The sequence below is a fragment of the Megalops cyprinoides genome, chromosome 17, assembly GCF_013368585.1.
Source record: "Megalops cyprinoides isolate fMegCyp1 chromosome 17, fMegCyp1.pri, whole genome shotgun sequence".
NCBI lineage: Eukaryota > Metazoa > Chordata > Actinopteri > Elopiformes > Megalopidae > Megalops > Megalops cyprinoides.
The window spans coordinates 12,080,254-12,102,732 of record NC_050599.1 but is presented as its reverse complement, the minus strand read 5'-3'; the positions used below and the strand labels follow the sequence as shown (position 1 = coordinate 12,102,732).

General features: G+C 42.5%; 2 protein-coding genes across 2 annotated transcripts in view; one reads left to right on the top strand and one right to left on the bottom strand.

Annotated features, from left to right (window-relative positions):
* The window catches only part of mettl24 (methyltransferase like 24), a 36,873-nt gene extending 34,865 nt beyond the window's left edge, over positions 1–2,008 (bottom strand). Inside the window, exon 1 of the mRNA XM_036549483.1 lies at positions 1,403–2,008. Coding sequence (XP_036405376.1) covers positions 1,403–1,786 — 384 coding nt within the window. The 5' untranslated portion in view covers positions 1,787–2,008. The remainder of the gene's footprint in view (positions 1–1,402) is intronic.
* A 10,258-nt stretch (positions 2,009–12,266) lies between these two features.
* slc22a16 (solute carrier family 22 member 16) lies at positions 12,267–22,270 on the top strand. Its single transcript, XM_036550059.1, has 8 exons — positions 12,267–12,420; positions 12,982–13,458; positions 15,159–15,276; positions 16,274–16,823; positions 17,599–17,726; positions 20,011–20,120; positions 20,338–20,437; positions 21,440–22,270. Exons 1-8 carry the CDS (start codon positions 12,374–12,376, stop codon positions 21,638–21,640), a joined length of 1,731 nt encoding a protein of 576 aa, XP_036405952.1. The 5' UTR covers positions 12,267–12,373; the 3' UTR covers positions 21,641–22,270.
* The last annotated feature ends 209 nt before the right edge of the window (positions 22,271–22,479 follow it).

The following is a 22,479-nucleotide window of genomic DNA, read 5'->3' as shown; positions in this document are numbered from 1 at the left end:
CTCCAGTGCCTTGGGCTGTCATGTCCAATACCTCTCTCACTACCTGGAAGGCTGAGACAAGCCCTCACAAATAACTCCACATCAAAATAACATGAGAGCCAGAGAGAAAGTCAGTGCTGCTGTTTGATGTCTAAATTGATGAGCCACAGAGCCAGCAAGATGTGGAGAAAACTATGAAAATAAAAAAGCCTTTTGCCATGATATTTTTGATTAGAAATTAAATTGATTGTAGTTTGGATATTGACAGGGATGTTGGTTGTAAACACTGAATCAGAAAAAGCGCACAGACTGAAACCTAAACTGATTTTCAGATAGGTAAGGTTTTTTAAATATGTGGTGGAAAACCAGAGATCGTAACCAGAAATCACCCAAGCAATTCACACAGACCCCTATGACCACAACAGACCCATGTTTTCTTTACTTTGTATGATATACACTTCAACACATGTGCACAGTATTAATTTGTCGCAAAGACATTTGTTTTTAATTTTAGCTGTGTGTCTAGATGTGTAGTATATTGCTGAATATCTGGACACATGCCCAGCCCTTTATTTCATGTATATCTTGAGCACATTCCTTCATTGGCAGTGATGTGAAAAACATGGAGTTTACCATTTTCAGTATGCATTGCACCACACTATGTGCTTTCACATGCAGAAGTGATTGAGCAGTATTCATAGACCTAATTAATCACAGGGTATGCACTGAAGATCTCGCACTCAATTCAATCACAGAGATGATAGATCCTTCCTGTGCCCTTTCTCTAGGCCAAAGGTCATGCTCCTGAGCTGCGCGTTTCTCCAAGACCAGACAGTTATAGCACAAGCGTCTGAATGGCAAATCATTGCGTAAACCAAGAGCTGCGTAGCTCTTATTGTGTAGCTCCAGTCAGTCGTGTTTGAATGCTGTCTACTGCCTCGGGGGAGCAAACTGATTTCTTTCATTTAATTTGCAGAGAATTTACACATTTAAAGACCTAATCATGAGCCCATCAGCAGCATATAAGAGTCTCCACCTTAGCCTCAGAACAAACTTCGACAGCTAGAAGTTCGCAGGCAGTTTCTAAATGACAAGCCTCTGCGCTCAGTGCCCAAGAGCAAAAAGTTGGCCCAGCTCAATATCGATCACTTTATAGACCTTTTATATATAGCTATGCTCTCAGCCAAACCCAATATCGACCATTTTATAGACATTTTATATACAGTCATGCTCCCCAAAGTGACAGATATCGTGCCCTTTGTTACCTGCAAAGGAGCTTTAAGTGTGACTTAATTATTTATTGATTTGTTCTGTGACTTTTCCTTCTCATTCCTGCCGTCTGTCAATTTCTCACCATTATGACCAATGGCGCTGGCATTGACAGACTGAGTGTACCTAAGCCTCCCCTCTCGATGGCACTGACCTTTTTGTGGGGATGGGGAAGGGGGCAGCAGCTGGTGACCCTGTCACCGCCGCCCCCTGCTTCTCTCACCGCCTCGGCGTCCCTCTTCAGCGCCCTCACGTAGGTCACCTGTCTCTTCGTTGCCGCGTCGCCTCCTTTCGGCTCTGAGGAGCCTCCTCTCTCTCCTCCTCCAGCACTGACCGTGGGGGTCCCCCTGCCCATGTGGCTCAGCTGACCCGGCGCCGGGGGAAGCCGGCTGCCTCGTGCAGGTCGTCCCGAGGAGAGGAGGGGCCGGGCCCACCTCACAGGCTCCAGGTAGACCTGGATGCAGACGCAGAAGCAGAGCGCGGCGACCAGCAGGCAGATCTTGAGCACCAGGCTCTTGGGCAGTTTTTCCCGGGCCATGCTGCTCAAAATCCTCCCGGCCCAGCGGTATAGTCACTGCCTAACCTGTCCCATGCCCCTTCTCCCTTCTCCTCTGTGCCCCGTGCAGTCCTGCCTCTGTCCCTGCTGCTGCTGGAGTCTGTCCCTGGGGAGGTGCGGTCTGGGAGCTCCGTCACAGAGGCCACCTGCCCACAGCCAAGCATTTCTGCGGACTGAGGCTCCACCGCAGCATGGAGAGGACAAATGCGCTACTCCCATTCAGAAGTTTGGGAACTCCCCCCTCCAAACCCCCCACCCCCCTTAGCAGCGCCTCCCCCAAACACCAGCGAGTTCCCGCCCCCTCTCTCTCTCTGTCTGTCTCCGGGGCTGCGGCTGCTCTGTAACTTTAAACCAGCCAGTGTAAACAGATCAGTCACTGAGTACTGGAGGCCTGGCAGCCAGCACCCAAACTCTCCTGCTAAAAGGACCGGCTCAGTGGGGGGAGGGGGGGGGGGGGGGGGGGGGTGGAGGAAACAAGGAGGGGAAGCAAAGAAACCGAGAACAAAAAAGTGGGGGATTATGTAGTGTTCAACGTGGCAAGGGTGGAAGTGTTGGACCTCACAACACATTCGTCAGTGGAATCTGAAGTCTACGTCCAGACACACTGTTTTCAAATGTACTGATTATTTAGTGTGTTTGTGTTTGTTTGACAAGGTTTAGGCAGTATTGTTAAAACACATTCCCGTGCTACACACTGTGTTTTTACATGTGTTTAATCTGAACAAACACAGCTGCACAAATTATTTTTGTAATGCGTGCCTTTTGACTCCCCTACTACGTCACAATTAAGAAAATCTACTTTCAACAGAGATGAGCAATAAATAAGCCAGTCTGGCAGATGTATCCTCTGCAGATAAACTTGTGGTATTCCACAGGACAATAAGTATCATTCTGTAGTTCCTTTTTTCCAGGTAAATAATACCATATCAACGTCACTGTCGAAACTATCAGTCTCCTTGGTATTAATATTCAGCATTATTTTGCACAGATCTGATTAGCCGTGTGTACATTCTGATTTGGAATCGGGCAAAATCAAACAACAAATCAACACGAGGATGACTCTGGCTGCAGACAGCGGTCTCTCATAACAGTGAAAAATAGGTTTCTTTTTTGCCGCATACCAAAAATTCAGATAAGATGCTACACTGCCATCTGCTGAAAGTATGAGACGCAGCAAGGCAGACACAATGGGGTCAGGCTCTGCTGTCAAATTACTGTCTTTCCCATGCAAAGGACATGCAGTGCTTTTTAATTTGGTCCCCGTAAAGTAACAGAATGTTCATGTGTGTCAGAGAGGAAACAGAGGTATGCAGCCGCTGTAACTCTTCCCACCCCTGCGAGGTGTGCTTCACATTAGCACATGTTGGCAGGCAGTCTGCACACATCAACCTCTGTTCTTCTTGGATGTGACACTTCCCAGAAGCAGATGGCACACGTTTGCGGAATGCATCTGTTGCCATGGTGCAGGATTTGAATGTCCGCAGGTCCACAGTTTTCGTTCCGGAGAAGTAATTCTAAACACCTATTTCACAATTTGAATCAAATACCTTTCACGAAAGGTGTTTTACATGATAACACAAGGTTTTTTACATGTTCAACCACATTTTTGCATTTACCTATTTAAACTTTTTTTGGTCTGGATCTAAGTGCTACTAAAATAAAACTGCAATGTAAATAGTCTTTTTTAGTCATTTACAACTGTAATGGGTGTTCATAATCAGAGATAAGAAACAGTAGTTCCAGGTCTTGCAGAGTTCAGTGGTCTTGAGGTCAAAACCCTAGTAAAGTCCACTGCAATGGAACCATTGAATTTGGTTCAGCCTACAAAATTAGCCAAACCAATGTAAATTGGTTTTAACTACAAGTATGAATGTCCCACCTACCACCTCCTCCTTTTCTGTATCATCTCTGTCATCTTTTCATGGTATCCCTCCCATTTAGCAGATGCTCTCATCCAGAATGACTGACATGGGTTGCAATTTTTTCACGTTATCCATTTATACAGCTGGATTCTGGGTTAAGCACCCGGCCCAAAAATACAGTAGCTGCGCCCCAAGGGGGAACTGAACCAGCAATCTTTCAGTTGTGAGCCCTGCTCTTTGCCAGTATGCTACACTGCCACCCACAAAATGAAAACAGAGTAAACTGTGGATAGGTGTGCATTAATAAATAAACAGCCTAAGATCACATTAGGCAGAGAAAGTGTGACCAATTAAATACATTTACAGAGTGCAACGGTGTGCGTGGACGGGTTGCTGATGTCAGTTGTAATTGTAATGTCAGCTCTCACCCACTACTGTAGCACAGAAAAAGCTGTAACACTTCACATTAATTAAATGAATTAAACTCAACTCAAAAACAACATTAATATGATTTTTAAAATCCTGCGCTTTTCATACAGTGAGCTGCAGAGCACAGTATGCAGGGAGAGGCAGGCAAGACGGAACGCGAGCACAGATCAGAGGCGCTTGTGCGCCATCCACTGGAAATAAAACCAGCTGAGACTCTAAGCTGCTGAACTCACTTTAAGGCTCGTGTGATTCCCTGTTTGCAAATGAGAGTGTTTTTAATTTTTTATTTTTAAATAAAGCCTTTACCGTCTGTATCTACATTTGTTCTTGTTACGGCCGAACACAGCTAAAGCAAATAACACGCAGTTGCAAGGCAACCAGGCGGGTACTATTCGCCAAACGCATTTGCAAAACATTCGGTACTCACATAATCTTTCGGTGCAAGTCCATCATAACAGATAGGAAAGGTAAGTTTAGGTAGTCTAGGGTAATATTTTAAAGGTCGAAGATGATGTGTTAAGGAGTGCAGGGAGAAATGAGACAGGTGAATCAGACACACGTGCAAAGCAATGAATGTCCTGGAGATCGGTGGACCGGGACGCTCATGCTAACCAAACAGTTCTAATCGCCTCCAAATAAGACTGAACGGAGATGAGATACAGTAGCTCTAGGTCTTACAGAGTTCAGTGGTCTTGAGGTCAAAACCCTTGTAAAGTCGACTGCTGTGGAACCAGTGCATTCTCTGTTTCTGAGAGGTTATCAGACCGGGACACTCATGCTAACCAAACCAACAAAACAGTCCTAATCGCCTCCAAATAAGACGAAACAATAATTAACTTAAACAACGAAAAGGAATACTTAACGACTGAAACAGATAACTAAACGACTGAGCAACTAAGAAGGGAAGAGGGAGATACTCAAGCCGTGCGGCCATCATTGCTTCGACCGCCATTATTGTTCAGATTACATCAGAATAACACTGATGAGCAAGTATGAGCGCCCCTAACCCTGACGTCATGACACGTCACAACCGCTACAGTGAGTTATTATTCACTTAGAAATATTCTTTATGGGATGAACCCCTACAGTTTTTTTTAAAATATATACAGTTATATGAGCCACAGTTATATGTGTTCCTTTGACGGAAGAATGTAAGCCCGGTTTTACTGCATCTGCATCCATGACCAAACTGCGGACGTCGTTTTCTGAGACACGGGCTGCAGACGGGTAAATTGAGAAAGGTAGGGCTGTGACCATTGTTCAGTAATGAAAATAAATACAGGGAATGCACAGATGAAAGGGGGTGCAGTGGCAGGCAGGCTGCTTACTTGTGACTTTGATTTATTATGAATGAGCAGCCAGAGGCCCCAGCTGCAGAGACTGATACAGACCCTCCCCTCTCTGTGTGGACCAGCTCCCAGTGTGAGTACACACCGGTAAACCTTAGTAGAGAGAGAGAAAAAAGACACTTCCTCACAGAATACGGGCTCCGGTAATGATACCACCAAGGTATATCCCTCACTGGAATCGCTCAACACGCTGACATCCCAGTTTTACCCGTCAGAACAACATGCTTGTGGAAGACAGTCTTCTAAGTAGAATCACTTCAGGGGTCTCCAAAGGGAAATTTCTAGAATTCTTTTATTTCTCAGAGCTGGAACTGAGCTGAAATGTTCCAAGAACGCCTTGAACAGTCCTAGTTCTTGGAGTTCCGCCACTGCTCAACAGCCATCTTAGTATTATTGTGATACAGTGTAATCATTTATGTGCACAAATAGTCTTGAGTAATTATGATGATAAATAATCATAATGGTTCTACTGTTGGAATAACAAGATCATTGGTCAAAAGGTATTTCAAAATGGGACACCAACCTGTCCTTAATAACAATATGTTGTTATTGTTACTGTTTATTTATTATTTTTAATGATAATAATGGATGCAGCATTTCCCTCAGGTATATATTTACGACAGCAATGATTCAATGCTGAAATTATTTGACTCTGCCAAGACATTTCTTCCTGCAGCTTTTTTTTATCTGGAAAACCTGCTTCACAAAGGTTTGTGTCAGAGAAGTCAACCATCCTCCCTCAGCTTAATAAGGTGCACTATCTCTGTCCCCAGTGCAGGGCTTCAACCACGTCTTCATATCTCTGAAGTAAGACCTTGCCTTTTTTGAAGATACAACTCTTTGGAGATCAAAGAAGCGTGTGATATATGCCACATGTGATACCCAAGTCTGTCTGTACTTTTGGACAACTTAGGCACTGCCGTTCATCTGACATGTTCATTAGACCAACAGTTCTAAAACAAGGATACATGGACCTCCTGGCAGTAAATGAAGCCACATGAGGGGACACATACAATACATTTCGAAAAGAGACAAATGTACTGGGTGTATACTGAATATGACATATATACCACAATAAGAATGAAAATGGTTGAGTCAGCACTGAGAGGGTATGTTTGATGCCTCACACTGAGACCAAGAAATGCGCTGACCAAAAAAAGTTCAGAGTCACTGTACCACAGGTATGTTAAAGGTCTAGTCATTTAATGACGATGCTCTCCATGGAGGGCCCAAATAACTTCTTGAATCAGGAGTAGAGGTGGCAGTACAAACTGGGGCTCTGAGGTTTAAAGTTTGAGATTAAGTGCTGGTGTTACATGGTCCAAAAAACATCATTCCCATCACTCAAATCCCAGCCATTAGTGGGAAAACAAAGGCGCTGCAAAAAACACATCATTTTATTCTCATACCTGAAGATGCGTGAGAATAATCCCATGCTTTTGTGGGCTCTATCTTAGTGGGAGGGCACCATGGTAACTGCGCTGTTGACTCCTCACATCTGATGTAACCCCAAGAACTTGACTTTGAGTGGAATGGAGTGCCTAGGCAGTCTGGAAAAACAGCATTGCTTTAATCGACTGCCCTGACAATGGCAGTCAGTACTCTAACCAGCTGTGAAACAGCAGTAGACTGGGGGGCCAGGCCCCCATTGGCTAATACTAAGGGGGTGGAGAGGGGCACTTGCAGTATACATAACTCCCAGTTGCGTCATTTTGAAACCATTATCCACAGATTCAATCACAGTAGGGTGATTTTTTTTCCATCCTAGCGTTGGTGAATTGTGTCATTGTTGGACTGTTTCCTCATTTGCTTAAGGCTGACCAGATGGGGAAAAATAACAACACTGTGTCTGGAGCAGGTGACATTAGAATTTGCATGAAAGCAATATGCACCTTATTAGCTTGTTGCTGCCATAAACGGCATGCTGTTTTTTTTTTGCTTTTATTACTTATATAAAACCAAACACACTGGGTTCATTTAGCCAACAATAACTAAACACTGACCCTACTGCTTGTTAAATTCAGTGGCATTTTAGTCTTTCACGCTCAGACACATTCAGAAACATTGACTGAAACCTAGTTTGACTGAAAACTTAGTTTTTGTCGATTAGTCTATTTTAATCACATTGTAGTCATGGAAATTTACATTAATAAAAATCTGTCAATCAATCCAGTAAAATCAAAGTGCAAAAACCTAAACACCAAGGAAACGGTGGGAGTTGCCAGTGAGGATCAGATCCCACCAATGATCACAGTTATTTAACAAGCAGTGCTATTGGACCTCAGGTCCCCAGTCGCCCTTGTGGGATTCTCATGGTGGCATTGGGTCGGTCAGCCATGTGTGGGTAATGGCAGCGCTCTTCCTGTGCTGGGAAAACTGGAGGCGGGTCACACAAGGCCCTTTTCGAAAGCCATCTGCTTGTTGTCTTGTAACACACAGGTGTGTGAACCAGACAGCTGTCAGCTTTTCCACAACAAATCCACAAGCAGTGTTACTTGCCCTGGAATTTCAGAATGATGGATGGACACCAGTGCACGGAGCATATCTGTGATCCCTGTGGAAATCAACAAAGAGAGAGGATGATGTATTCAGTTCTGTGATATTCAAACAGGTGGTTTCATATGCACCATCAAGCATATTTGTGATGTGCCAGGTTGATTAAAGGCAGGGCAGGTCACAACAGTGCAGGCAGACTTTCATTATAAAATCTGAATATGGCTGAACCAATAAACCTTCCCACTGCGTTTCTCAAGGTTTTACAGTTTCAAAGAAAGCTGGACTGCAGCTGACAGAGACAGTCTCTCACCGTCTCTGCTCAACAAGACATTTAAAGGACTTCCACTGAACTGAAATAATGACTAATGGTGCAGTGATGACCACTTAACGAATGAGAGAGCACAGCTGAGGTGCTATTCACCAGAGCATTGTTAAATCTGCATTGTGCCATCAAGTGTCTCAGATGGCCCTACTGATGATACTTGCTGAGGCTGGAGGGAGCGGCCTGAGAAACTGTCTTTCACTCACAGCCAGATCGACTTCTTCCCTAAGTGAGTGACTCTTTTAGTTTCCCACCACAAGAGGGAGCCGGGGACATTGAACAATACCACTTAAGTCTCTCACTGACAGACCTCGCCACAGGTGGGACCTTTTACCACTGAGGAAGGTCACAGCCAATGACCTGTACCTATTGTTTTATTGTGTAAAGACATTCTTCTGAGAACAGCTGAATCAAATTGAGGAGAGGTTTTGTAAGCAACAATTAAATTTGGAGAAGCTGCTCAGCAGATGGGAAACAGGAAGTGACTCATGTCCCTTACGTCAGGCACTTACACAGGTCTGAAAGATGTTTGCCTGTTTGTCACCTCTGCCTATATGGTAGTCATAAGCGTGCTTCCTCAGAATCAAAATTATGTTCTCAGCCAGAATGGTGAATCAGTGATGCTAGTGCGAGGTAATACTGATTAATTTTAACAGTCTGTCACCTGCAGCCAGGAGACCTCACACATTTTTTATTCTTTTATGTTGTGTATTTCTGTAATGAAATTCCAGTTGTGTTACATAATCTTACATAATCCAACTATATTTTAATCATAATTGCAAAGAATCATATGCTGAGCAGGTCTGTTAAATCAGTGTTTCTCAACCTTTTTCAAACCAGGGACCAATGTGCTACTGCCTGAGTTTTTTGTGGATCACCCAAGTACATAACCACACACCCCACCTACACACCCATCAGATACGTATAAAGCCTTTCACTTCATTATATTCCACACAGCGTACCTATACTGTGTTGTGTGTGCATTTATTAAAGCACCAAAAACTGGACAGCCAGCTTCTTTACTGTGACTCAGCTGATTGTTGGAGACGCAGTCATGTTAGTGTGAATGTGCTGAGGAAAAGCTGCAGTGATGCCCGGGACATGGCGACGGCACGGAGTGATCTCTGCGCCGCGGACGAAAACGGACAAACACGCTCTGTTGCAGCGGCTTACGTCAATGTGGCAAAGACAACCAATCACTGTGCTGACTGACAGACCCTCTGCCTCAGCTCACCCTTGGTCAGTCTGTCCTGTGAAACTTTAAAACTCAGACTTGGTGAGGGACATTTAAGCCTGCATGCCTCCTCTCCCAGTGCAGCCAAATATGTAAGATAGCTAGCTAGTGATCAATATTAGCTTAAATAATGAAAAATTATTGACTGTTTGAATACTGCATCAACATTAAGAGCAGCAGTAATTTCTCAACCAGTACTTTTCCTTACAGTGTCCCCTACACTGAAGCGTTAATCACTAGTAATGGAATTTTCCACAGAGTCTACATTAACATTGTTAGGCATGTTGAGTTGGAAAAGGAAAACTCTCATATTTCTGGGGAGATATTCATGGGTGTTTACCCCTTCTAATATTTGGACTTGATCAGACAAAAATAAAAAATGATAATGATAAAAAAGCCTCACAAAAAATCTAATGTCGACAACATGTTCTTCTCCAAAAGGGTGAAAATGTTATTAAAAATATTTTTTAAAAAGTGTAAGAGATGGTTCTTTTTTCTCCTCCTACAACAATACCTCCTTTATACATAAATACATAATATCTATATACTATGTAGGATATTTGGCAGTGTAGAAAGCAATGGACACTTTGTGTTGTCTCCATTTTCCAAACCAAAAAAAAAAGAAAATTCTCTACTGTTTCTACCCTGGATCATTTGAGGTTTCTGTGAAATTCACAATCTGTTTTCTGTGATACCATCACATACATGTGAGGAGTTCCCATAACTGAGTTCTGTACATGACTTACATTGAGGGTTTATCTGTGTCACTGGGAGTGTGAGGGAAAACAGCACATGGTCTGCTTGGAGTCAAGCCAGTCTTGAACAATGTCTGTATTGGGATCCTCACTCCACAGTCAGTGTGGCAATAACATGCACAGTCACCAGTGTGACCGTTGGATTTAGGAGCATATTTATCAGACATCACTGGTTACATAGAACAAAGGAGAAAATGGGCAAATGGTCCCAATAACATCTTGTAAAAAAAGTGGGATGAAAGCAGTCTTGCTGATGTTGATGAATTTGCAACTGTGTTAGTTTCCTTCTGCATATAGCTCTGTAAAGTGTGTGGTGCTGTTTTATTGGTTACCACTTATCCATTAATTCTTCTATTAGATACTAGTTAAACAGATCTGGATCAGTTATTTTACAAGCTTTTTGGCACCCTCAAAGAAAAATAAACCCATCGATACCCATGTTATGAAGGTCATTATAAATAAGCTAACTCCCTCTTTAATTCAATAAAAAGGTTTATTGAATATACAGCAGGACTCTTGAAGGACTGTGGTCTTGAATATTTTTCAGATCTCTCTTCAAACCACTATCATGCATCACAAAAGTGAGAAAAAATAAAACAGGTCAAACAAGAAGGTCACCAGTTGAAGCGGATTGTTAACTGACTGACCGAAGACATTATGTTGAGAATCCTCAATGACATCCACTTGGGGAACTGCAGTGTTGTTGAGCAAGTTTTAAAAACTCAAGTTCATTGGCACAACATGACAAAGCACATAAAAATAAATTTGTGGGCCAAATGCTATTTGAAATGTTGTCAGCTGGGTTGGTTGCCACAGTGCTTGTTACTATGAAACTACAGGGTGCTGTCAGCTGATGTGCACATTTGTCTGGAAGTCGACCATCTTGCCATTCAATGTCAATGGCCTCCAACATTAAGGTCAACCCAGTTGAATTCATGTATTTCATAGATGTTTTAAAAATGTTTTTCATAAAACCCTGAAGGGTTGGGGTTCAATTGAATTCATCTTGCTGTCTAGCACTATCAGCATAAACACTACAGATGATTCCTGTGATTCAGGACATTTTTTTCTTATACCTCATTTGCATACAGTTGCTTGAATCTCCACTCTCCAAACCCAAAAGTCAGTGCTCAACTCAAGACACACAATTGAAGACACAATTTAAATGTTAAGAATGGGTTGTGCATGGAACAATTAATACCTCTTGATTAATGTGGAGATGTTTTAGGGTAGTATAGTGATAGCTGCTGAGCTGATAGCTGTTGTTCCTGTAGTTTCTCCATTTTACAGGGTGGTGGGCTAAAGGCAAGTATTTTTAAATTTTTTAATTTACCGTTCATTCATGGTTTTAGACGACTGTCACCTTCGATTGCGGCTCTGTTATTTGGGTCAACAGCCAATATGTTGGAGAACCAGTTCTTCTCATGCTATGCATTTAACATGATATTGTTATTAAACTTTACAAAGTATTTGCTACAATGAACTCTGTATGATTTAACAACAATCCCGGCACTCAGCAGTCTGCTAGAGGAGAACCCAGTAATTTCAACCGCAATGTTAATATATATGTCTTAAAAGTAGCAAGACTGATGTCACCATTAGCATATTGGTTTTCAGTTTTTCATTTCACTAGACACAAGACTCGTTCATTGTAATGAAGCTACAGAAGCCTAATTCCTGGATCGACGTACCGTTGCACTGTACTTTTATTTTAGGGGCTAACGTAAACTACTTACTGACGCATCTCCGTTTTTGAGAAGGCGGCACCGCGGCAGTGTCAGCCTTAAAACACGGCCAAAGAGGAAAGGGAAACAAAAATCACGCACTAGGAAGATGCTGAACGATTTTACTTTGCAACTTTCAAACGTACGCAAAATCAGGTTACTTCTGCGACAAATAATACTAAAACAACAGCAGGAGTAAACTCGCGCACCCACAATATAGCGGTGCCAAGAGTGCGTAACAGAGGTAGCGTTTTTCTTGAGTGGAAATTTCCTCCACGCCGTAACTGCTCCTCCTACCCTAGTGTCTGATAGCCAGCATTAACAACTTGTCGGTGGTCATTCGCTATATCCCTAGCCCACGGACAGGACCGAGGCACAGACCTGAAGTGCGTGAAGTCATGAAATATGTGGAGCGAATTTTCGATGAACTTGGACACTTTAAAAGGTATGTAAAGTTGTCCAAATATGAAACTTTAATTAACAAAATTTGATAAAGTTTTATTCTTAGGACATTGTCAGTTTGTTGGTGGACAACTTGGTTCTATATCTGTTATAATAAATTGTTGAAAACTTGACTGCATCCGCGCAACGCAATTGTAGATTTTTTGGGTAGATTTGTAAAATGATTAAATTCGCAATTCGAACTGAATGCTCTTGTTGTATTAAGTTTTATTGGTTGTTCCGTAGCTGCATGTGTCATACGTGTGGTTAGTAATTTACGATATAACCCAGTTGGCACATGTCCACTATAATTGCCGTATAACTATATTGTTTTCTTATTGTTGTTTTAAATATTAAATGGTTGTTTCTGTAGTATGGATCAGATGGCTGTCCGCATGTGGTTACCGTATTTTGGATGCAAAACCATACTTGTTTAGCAATTATGATAGTGTGATTTGTTTTTTAGCGAGTATGTAAAGGATGGAAAGCAAGTCGTTTGAGTTAATGATGCCTGGCTTGTATATCATTGACCTAAAACTCGTTTCACTTCTGCTTCTCCGTTTAGGTTTCAGGCGTGTTTGTATTTTGCCGCTGTGTTCCAGTCTGTCGCATGTGGAATCCACTACCTGGCCTCCGTGTTCTTGGTGGAGACGCCGAAGTTCCTCTGCGAAGCTCCCGACAATGTCACCGCTGTCCTCTACGGAAACCACAGCGTGGGAGCTCTCCAGGACATCTGGCCGTTCTTCAGTATAGGCAACGGACCCGTTGTGGTACAGACAGTGAGTGGAGAGCAATGGGAGTTGAGTCAGTGCAGGCGAGCCCTAAGGATAAACAGCACGGGATTTGAGTACCATTTCGACGGCAGTAAGACGATGCACTCTTGCATGGGCAGGTTTGTCTATGACAACAGTGAGGTCCAGCAAAGCATAGTGATGGACTGGGACTTGGTGTGCGAGAGGGAATGGCTAGCCAAGCTTTGCCAGCCAACCTTTATGCTGGGAGTCCTCATTGGAGCCCTGGTTTTTGGTGACATCGCTGATAGGTAAGGTTAACATCCTATTATAGTTTCCTAGTCAGATGAGGTCCCACACCACAACCACCTTTAAATGCATACAGTTCCTTGTAGTAAGATAAGCCATGCCATGCCAAAAGCCCAGAGAGATAGAGACCTTAAATGCAAGAGAAACACACAGTTAAGGAAATGATGTCAGTGTACTAAGATGGCTCTTCTGAGAAGAGTTGAGGTTGTTTGGAGCTCTGATTAATTGTTTCCTTCACTGCTGCAGATGCTCATGGTAAATTACGAGCAGATCTAGGCATGTCAGGAAGTGTAGATCTATTAGGACACCGGTTTTCCCACAGAGCAGCTGTCAGTACTCTGACAGGAAGATGCCCCTGCAAGATTTAGGGCTTAAAGCTGCACATGAGGGACATAAAGCTGCACATTATGGGTGTTCTAAGAATACTGAAGATTCCATCCTCACAACTGGGGTTAGTAGAGTTGTGTGTTACCATTAAATCTAACCAGCCACATGGGTGGGGGGTTGTCAAACAGCAAAAATAGGAAATTGTATAAATCACATTTTACTGTAAGTCCTGCTGTTTCATTTTAATTCTATTCCAGTTGAAATTGTGTTATCTGCAGACATACATATATCCTGTGTGAATGTATGAAACATCTAGTACATTGGGGCTCTGGTATATTTACATAGAAAATAAACTGTTTTTAAGCCATAGAAACATCTTTTATCATGTGTTTTAATATCACAATCCTCCAAAGCACACAGCTGTACAAGACACCATATTTCATATTTCATATATCACTAGAACTGTTCAGTCATTTAGCAATATTGTATATGGCCTGTGGATGTCTGTTGGAAGACTGGCCTCTCTTTTACCTGACTTTACCCCAAGGTGCTGTAACTCATGTACTGCCTAAACTCACATGTAGGTGGCTGCAATGCAGATGTATGTTGTAATTTTTCCATACCAGTGTTATTGTTGGTATATCTTCTCTTTGCTAAAACAATACCTGGACATATCTAGCAAATGTCATTTGCTAACTCTGATAGTATGTGTAAAAGCTGTTGAAAATTGTTATTTTTCATTTATATTTCTCTCCTATAGTGCAGAAGGAAAACACTAGTTTCTAAATAGCCCTTGATTTAGTGAATTGTTTCTTTGAGTGTTTTACAGTATGGGTATTTTAGAATAATTGTGAATTATGAAGTGCAATGTTTTATTTGTGGAATCATACTGGGTTATTGATGATGTGTGTTTGTTGTAATTGCCACAAACATTGTTAGCTGAGGGGCATCTGCTAAAAGATATTACTCAGTGAGAAAAATATAAGAAGGGTCGACAGCATCACATATCCTATTTAGAGCTGAGGAATTTGACAAACATTAAATCTTATTCACTTATCTTATTTGTGAGTAGCCTAATGTTATTTATTCAGAAATGTGTCTTGCATTTACAGAGTCTCTATGTATGTTCATTCATGTTCAAGGGCACATAGGACCAAATCTATTAAACCAGAACAAAAAATATATTTGAAACCAGACTACTTTGATCATAAATAGTAATTTTCTGTTATATGTCATTTTGTGAAATTATTTGATGAAATAGCCTTGTTAAATGAAACTGATGAATGTGCGCGCATATATGTGTGCGTGCACATACATGTGATGTTTGTGCCATGTAACAGATCTTCTCCCCCCCCCCCCCCCCCCCCATCTCTAGAGTTGGAAGACGTCCAATTTTGATGCTTACCAGCTTTTGCCAGTTTGGATTTGGAGTTTGTGTTGCCTTTTCAGGAAACTATTACTTTTTTGTTGTCCTGCGATTTCTCCTAGCCATGGTAAGTGAGAAAATCAGGCTTTTTGAGACAGGATAATGTCAAAAATGAACCACAGATGTCAGGAGTATATGGAAGACATGCAGAACTGGCTTCAAAATTGTATCTGGCCATTTCTCAGATAAAAAGATGCAGTTTTATCCTCATAGTAATGTAGAAAGATATGGTTTCAATTTACTATGAGACACATAAACACGGCCCTTGTTTTCGCCTGTAGCATATCCATCTCTACCCTGTTTTTTTGGCACCGTCTGCCCTCTACAGCTGTTGCTTTTCTCCAAAGCTCAATACCTTCCCTGCCCAGATCATTATTACACATCCACAATGATATTTTTTTCAGCCACGTGTCCTTCAGTTGTTGTTGAACTTCACAGAGGGCTTTTATTTATTTATTGTTTTAAATCGTGGCCATTTGTGCAGCGTTTCAGTGAAAATCTTTTTTAGAGTTGCTGAATTAGTGTGTAAACATAAGTATTAGGCATCAAGAGTCAAGTGAATGGCTTTGATTTAATTTTATTTACTGTATTGAAAATTGGAAATACTGTTAATTTTACTATAGTATAAAACTAGACCTTAGGGGGATTAGTGGTAGGAGACTAGGACCTCATTAACCCACTTCATGCTATCAATGGCTTGCTGATGTGAAGCATTTACAGTGTGTTGCAATCTTTTGATTAGTTCATACGAGTGACTGACCATGCATAGTAGCTCCACCCACAGTGGGGGGTCATGAAGTTTCACTTTCCCCTTACTGTTGAATAGATGGACAGCTGGGGGGTTTGTTGTAAATCACAGGGATTTAATTCGCTGTTCCATGTGCAATAAGGCTGGTAATGTGGAATCTGCAAACTCAAATAGTCTTGGAAGGAGGCTTGTAGAATTTGTACCAAACACAGGTCTGAGGGAAAAAAGGACCTTGTTAAGCTGATTCCAAATGTACCCCCTTGCTGTGTACATTGTTAGGTTGTCCGTGTTCAAAGGTCTCTGGTTTCTCTGACAGGTATCCAGCGGTTACTTGGTGGTGGTGTTCGTCTACGTGACAGAATTCACGGGGATCAAGGTACGCACCTGGACTTCCATGCATGTCCACGCAGCCTTTGCCGTAGGCATCATGGTGGTGGCCCTGGTGGGCTACCTGGTCCGGGTCTGGTGGATCTACCAGATCATCCTCTCCCTCAGCACCTTCCCCTTCCTCTTCTTCTGCTGGAAGTTCCCCGAGACCCCCTTCTACCTGCTGGCCAAGGGCAAGTACCACGAGGCTCAGGCCCTGCTGGACAGCATCGCCCGCTTCAACGGCCTCCCCGTCTCCTTGAAGGTGTCTGACCTCATGGACACGGAGGAGGACGCCTCTCTGACCAAGGGTGACAAACCCGAGGAGGAGAAGCCTCAGAAGAAGCTCAGCATCCTGGACCTGTTTGGCACCTGGAGGATGGCAGGCAGGACGCTGACAGTGTGGGCGGTGTGGTTCATCGGAAGCCTAGGCTACTACGTCTTCTCGCTGGGGTCCGTAAATCTGGGTGGAAACCAGTACATCAACCTGTTCCTGGCAGGTATGACCTGTCCTTGTTAAAATATAACAGGAGATTTTATACAGTATGTATGTTGTGTGTATATGTAATAGTTGACTTCGATGATGCATAATATCCACCACAGCACATAAGCAGAATTTCACAAAAACACATGTGCAGGCTAGAGGATGTGGGGCACAAGGGGTCAGTCCTGCGGTGTCAGCAGGAGTGGCCCTGAAATGTATTTTTAACTACCCACTTACTGCCCATGTAAACAAACCTCACTGAGCCATTTCTGTGGTACACTTTGTTTAGACATTGCACATGAATCTGTCTCTGGTAAAAATCCATTGGAAAGAAATGAAGTTTCCTAGTAACAGACTATGCAATGTTGATATGTAAATATAATGCACCGCTGTTCAAATTACAAAATAAACAGCTTAGGCCTCTTTTGCTACTCTGTTCTAATTCGACTGACTGGAGAATTTAATAATATGATTAAAAAAATAGAAATACACAAGGAGACTAATACATAATGATTTGTAGGTCTTACATACAAAAATTATATTAAATCTTACACTTAACAGAATCACAGTAAAGAAATGATTTTTGAAGTGACTTTGTGTGTGACTCACACCTTATCTTAAACATGTGGTGCTAATATTTTTTTTTTTTACCATATCTTGAAGTAAGATTTCTAGGTTGACTAAGATGTTACTTGGAGAAGTGGTCATCACCAAAAGGCATTGATCTAGCAGGCAATGCACACAGGCCCTTATCGCTGCGTGCTGATCTTCTTGGTGTTGTGTGTTGCCAGGTGCCGTGGAGCTTCCCTCTTACCTGATTGGCTGTGCCGCTATGGACAGGGTGGGCAGGAAGAAGACCTGCGCCCCAGCCCTGCTGCTGAGCGGCGTCGCCTGCATGCTCATAATCGTTGTGCCGAAGGTAAACATGCACTGAAGTTTTTTTAAGGCTTTACCCCACTTCTGCCCCCCAATTTTGGAGTTGCTAACTGTGATCACGCAGGGGCATGATGAGTGCAAGCAACCGGGGCAGCAGTGTGGCATGGTGATAAGGAGCAGGACTTGTAACTGAAAGGTTGCTGGTTCAGTTCCCCCACTGGGACACTGCTGCTGTACCCTTGGGCAAGGTCCTTTACCCAGAATCACCTCAGTAAAAATCCAGCTGTATAAATGGCTAGCATATAAAAATTGTAACCTGTGTAAGTCGCTCTGGATAAGAGCGTTTGCTAAATGACAATAATGTAATGTAATGTCGTGCAATCTTCCAATACACTCACGTGAAGCCACAGTGCACCACATTGGAGAAAACACTGAATGGAGAAAAGATGCATTTCCATTGACACCATTCACAAGTCGCTAGAGGGTGTTAATGAATGGCGTGATAAAGGAAGCCTGGCCAAGATAAACCACCCTTCTCACTGCGGAGCTAGGACAACTATGTTCCTCTCATTGTCCTCTTGTGATACAACAAAACCTTGAACCTGTGCTCAGAACCAGCACGTTTTCTGACTGAACCACTAAGGATTCCTCAATGAAAATTTAACACCCAACCTCTTTCAGCTGTTACAATCCAATCATAACCAGTCTATTTACTATGATGTCTAAACATTTGCTGCGGTGTTTAAAGTGTATGTGTGCCCTGATCAGCTCTGAAATACTAGTGGTAATGAATTAAAAATGTCAAACAGAAACATCAATTTTGACCTTTGACCTTTCTAACCCCTCCACTCTGGGAAAATAGCCCACAACGTAAACAGTGAAAGACAGTTAAAGTTAAAAGAGAAGAGTGCAGAAAGCAGCTGAAGTGCACGGTCAGTGTAGCGTAGTTGCCTCAGCTTTGCAATGTGGCAATGTCATGTGGCAAAATGAGACTGGGCTATCCTTGAACAGGGGAGGAATTCCCAGCTTTAAATAGCAGCTATAAAAATCTATTTAAAGGGCAGAAGCTTAATTGCTACGCAAGGTGATGATTTGAATGTACCGCAGTAGCAAGTTTTAATGTTCACAATCCATGCGTAGGAAGTGTGTCTTGGAAGTGCCACTCCTGCTATTTTCTCTTTTGTCTGTAAGTCAATTGAAATTCTCTTCACAGTTAACATGAAAAAATGAGAAGAAAAAACATCCACCCTCAAACGTGTGAGATTATGAGGACTGAGCATGAGATATGTGCTGATGCTCTAAGTCATGTCAGACTTGATGTATCATTATCAACATTTGCATCTTTAAATGAGTGACAAATTTACGGACGCAACACGTTCTCTTTTTCCCCAGCTCACCTCTTGCTAAAATGTGGCAATTGGTTGCTGTCCTCCTCTGGTGACTCCTCTGTGCTCTGTGTAACTCGTCAGACTTTCAGCCAACAAAGTGCTTGGCAGCTGAATGAGACTATTCCAGACAGATATACACCAGGCGTCCAGCGTAGTGAGTGCATGCTGTCAGGTCACTGTCTGGAGTTACGGCACTCAGTGGGTGAATCCGTTCTTGGGTGGCATACTGCTAGCTGATTTCATGCCAGCAGCATGAGTTACGTATTTCTGGGTGGTAGGAACATCTGGGATGTCAATCAGAGGAGCAGATTCTGTCTTCACCAAGCATGACACAGATGTTGGGTCAAAAATCTTTTTCTGTGGATACATTTGGTCACCCTGCCCAGGAGCTGTGATGCCCCTTTACTAAATAGGGTTTTTCCAAAGGATACAGCATCTGGGGTACATAAAAGCTTATTACTGAGGATTTTAGCACACAGAACTGCCTTCCACAGTGTCATGAATCAGGCCAACATTCCAGTCCAAGTTCTTAAAAGGAAACACAACCACTACTAAAAGCACTGTAGTTAAATTACGCACATTGCTTCAATTTTTCCATTAGAACGGGGAAGCAAATTTATCTTGGCGTGCAAACAACAGCCATGCTTGAAAGTGGAGCTGCATGTTTTGAGCAGGTCCCACATCTTGTGATTACTGATGATAGTAATTAAGCTGGGTACTTATTTAACCCATACACAAAGTGGTAGGTTTCATAATGAACTTTCCTAATTGGAATTGCATTGGCTTTGTATTGTGGCCATTCCCTGTTAAATCAACCAGATTAACTGAACTGGCAAGAAGACTCATAACTCATTAGAGTAATTCATAGTGTGTTAGAAACAGTTGTTTCCACGTACAGAGTAATAATACATGTTCATATGTCTGTGTTTTTATTCAAAGGACATTGAAGTGCTGGTAATCATCTTAAGTATGACTGGAAAGTTTGCCATTGCTATTGCCTTTGGATTAATCTACCTGTACAGCTGTGAGCTATACCCAACCGTCATAAGGTATGTCTGTTCACAATAAGGTTTAATCAAATGTAGCTATTTGTTTGACTCTGTTTTTAGCACTTCCAAAAATGACCTATCACAGAACTCTTTGCAAACAATTTTTTTTTCCCAGAGAGGTTGTTAGCTGTTCTTCCACACAATACTGCATAAAGATGGCAGTAGCAGCATGCTCCATTTGTGGCCCACCATCTCTCTCCCTATTCTGCTTCCTCAGGTCTCTGGCTGTTGGCAGTGGAAGCATGATGTGTCGTGTTGGGAGCGTTGTGGCTCCCTTCTGCGTGTATCTAGCTGACATTTGGATCTACCTGCCACAGGTAAGACTGATCTTGAGGTTAAGGGATGCACACAGTCTGCCACAGGTAACACTGTGTGTCTATCTTGATCTACTTGCTGCAGGTAAAATGGCGTGTATCTGACATTTGGATCTACCAGCCATAGATGCAACTTTTTTTCTGATCAAAAAGCTGATTTTAAACCACATCTGAACTGTGTGGTTGATATGTGTAAAGGAACTATCCTGGATCACAACAAAAACAAATTAAGAACTATGTTTTAGGATTGCAGTCTGTGGCATACTGGTAAAATAAAGAGGCTCACAGTGACCAAAATATAAAGAGTAATACAAGTCCAATATTTGTGGTTTTGTGGCTTGAGTACAGTTCAGTGTATTCTGGCACATACTGGCCCAGACAGCTGGACCACATTAAAACCAGGCATCCACAGTTTAGTATTCAAAATGATGTTTTCCACTCATGAGCAGAAAATTGAAACAAATTCATTTCATTCCTTTCCTTTTCCTGTTAATTTGTATATTTTATGAGAAACCTGGAGCCTGTACAGGAACACATTTTGACTAGTTATTTAAAAAAGATGGGACTTGTTGTGTCATTGACATTCATTGACATATAGATTAATACAGTTTCTACCCATTCACTGTCTGTTATGCCACAGTGAGGAGGAACCTCTATAAGTGCACACGGCAATACTGGACATTCATTAACACCATGAAATAAATATGTGTCATGGCTGTTTTGCCCATCTCATCCATATTCTGCCCAGCTACACTTGCGCAGCTACTGTTGCGCCTAACTATGTCTGTTTCCTGCCTATGACAACACAGTAATTCACGTTTTACAATGTATACATGTGGACTACTGTCTTCAACATGTTATCATTTCTCCTCCATGAAAATTTGAAGACCCGTATATATTCATAGACGTGGTGGCTATATTACCAACTTTGATTAACTGCTTGCAGAGTGTCGAATGAATGGTGTGAATAAATTAGTTTCATTTTTCCCACTTTTTTGCCCCCAGCTTATTGTGGGAATCCTGGCATTTGTGATTGGCGTGTTGACGCTGTTGCTGCCGGAGACGCTCGGAAAGCCGCTGACCAACACTCTTGAGGAGGCGGCGACGCTAGGATCCAGCCACAGTGAGAAGAGCGGGCCGGAGGAGAAAGTGGAGATGCAGCTGTGCGCTCGGCCTGATGGGAACACAGACTGCTCAAAGGCGTGAGGAACAGGAAGACTTTCCACAGAGCAGGACTCACACATGTGACTTTCTGTAACCACATCCACGTTACATAGTGAAAAAAAAAGATCTGCAAGTGACCAGTTTGAGTGTGGCACGTTCTGGGGAGCAGCCAGTCCCCATGGCTGCTCTGTCATCACATGTCGATGAGAGGACTCTGGTAAAATTTCCGACCCCTGACGCTGTTCACGTGCACAAGCTTGAATCTACACTGCTGTTTGGGCTGAGCAGAATGGTACTGTGCCGTGTCTTGTGCTAAAGTGGATTTTTGCTCTTCTGCAGGGAGAATTTTACACCTGTCTGACTCTTTGCCGGGGAACTTGTATGGCCACTCAGCAGCCTCTTAAATCACCTCTGAGAGCATCTGTCAGTAATACTCTGAGGCTGTGGACCCTCCAGTGATTCAGAAACTGCTACCAATAAACACAAATAAAAAAGGACAGGTCCTTTAAGGTGGTGCGTGTCTGTGAGAGAGCAAGGGAGTATAAAGGTGTGTTTCTCAATGTCTGTGCTCATGCTGGTTATTTGGGGCTGATGCAATTTAGTCCTTAGTGTGCCATTTTGTATTCAAAGTTATCAGAATAATAGGACCAGATAATGGTGAAAGTCGCACAACACATTTTCTATTCTGTGTGAAGGAAAAGCCTTTTGGTTGTTGAATATGGGGAATGTCCTTACAACATTTAAAAAAAAAAATTACGATACATAATCGATTGGTCTTTGACATACGTGCAAATGTAGCTTCTGATGATTTAATCTGTTTTCCAGGTCTGTAGTTCTGTTTATCTTTCTGGAATCTCAGATCCCAAATATTTAGATATTAA

Excerpts from the sequence above, each read along its gene's own strand:
- slc22a16 (XM_036550059.1), top strand. The coding sequence starts at position 12,374 with ATGAAATATGTGGAGCGAATTTTCGATGAACTTGGACACTTTAAAAG. Across the intron at positions 15,277-16,273 it reads TGCGATTTCTCCTAGCCATG|GTATCCAGCGGTTACTTGGT; the intron begins GTAAGTGAGAAA and ends TTTCTCTGACAG. Across the intron at positions 20,121-20,337 it reads CTATACCCAACCGTCATAAG|GTCTCTGGCTGTTGGCAGTG; the intron begins GTATGTCTGTTC and ends CTGCTTCCTCAG.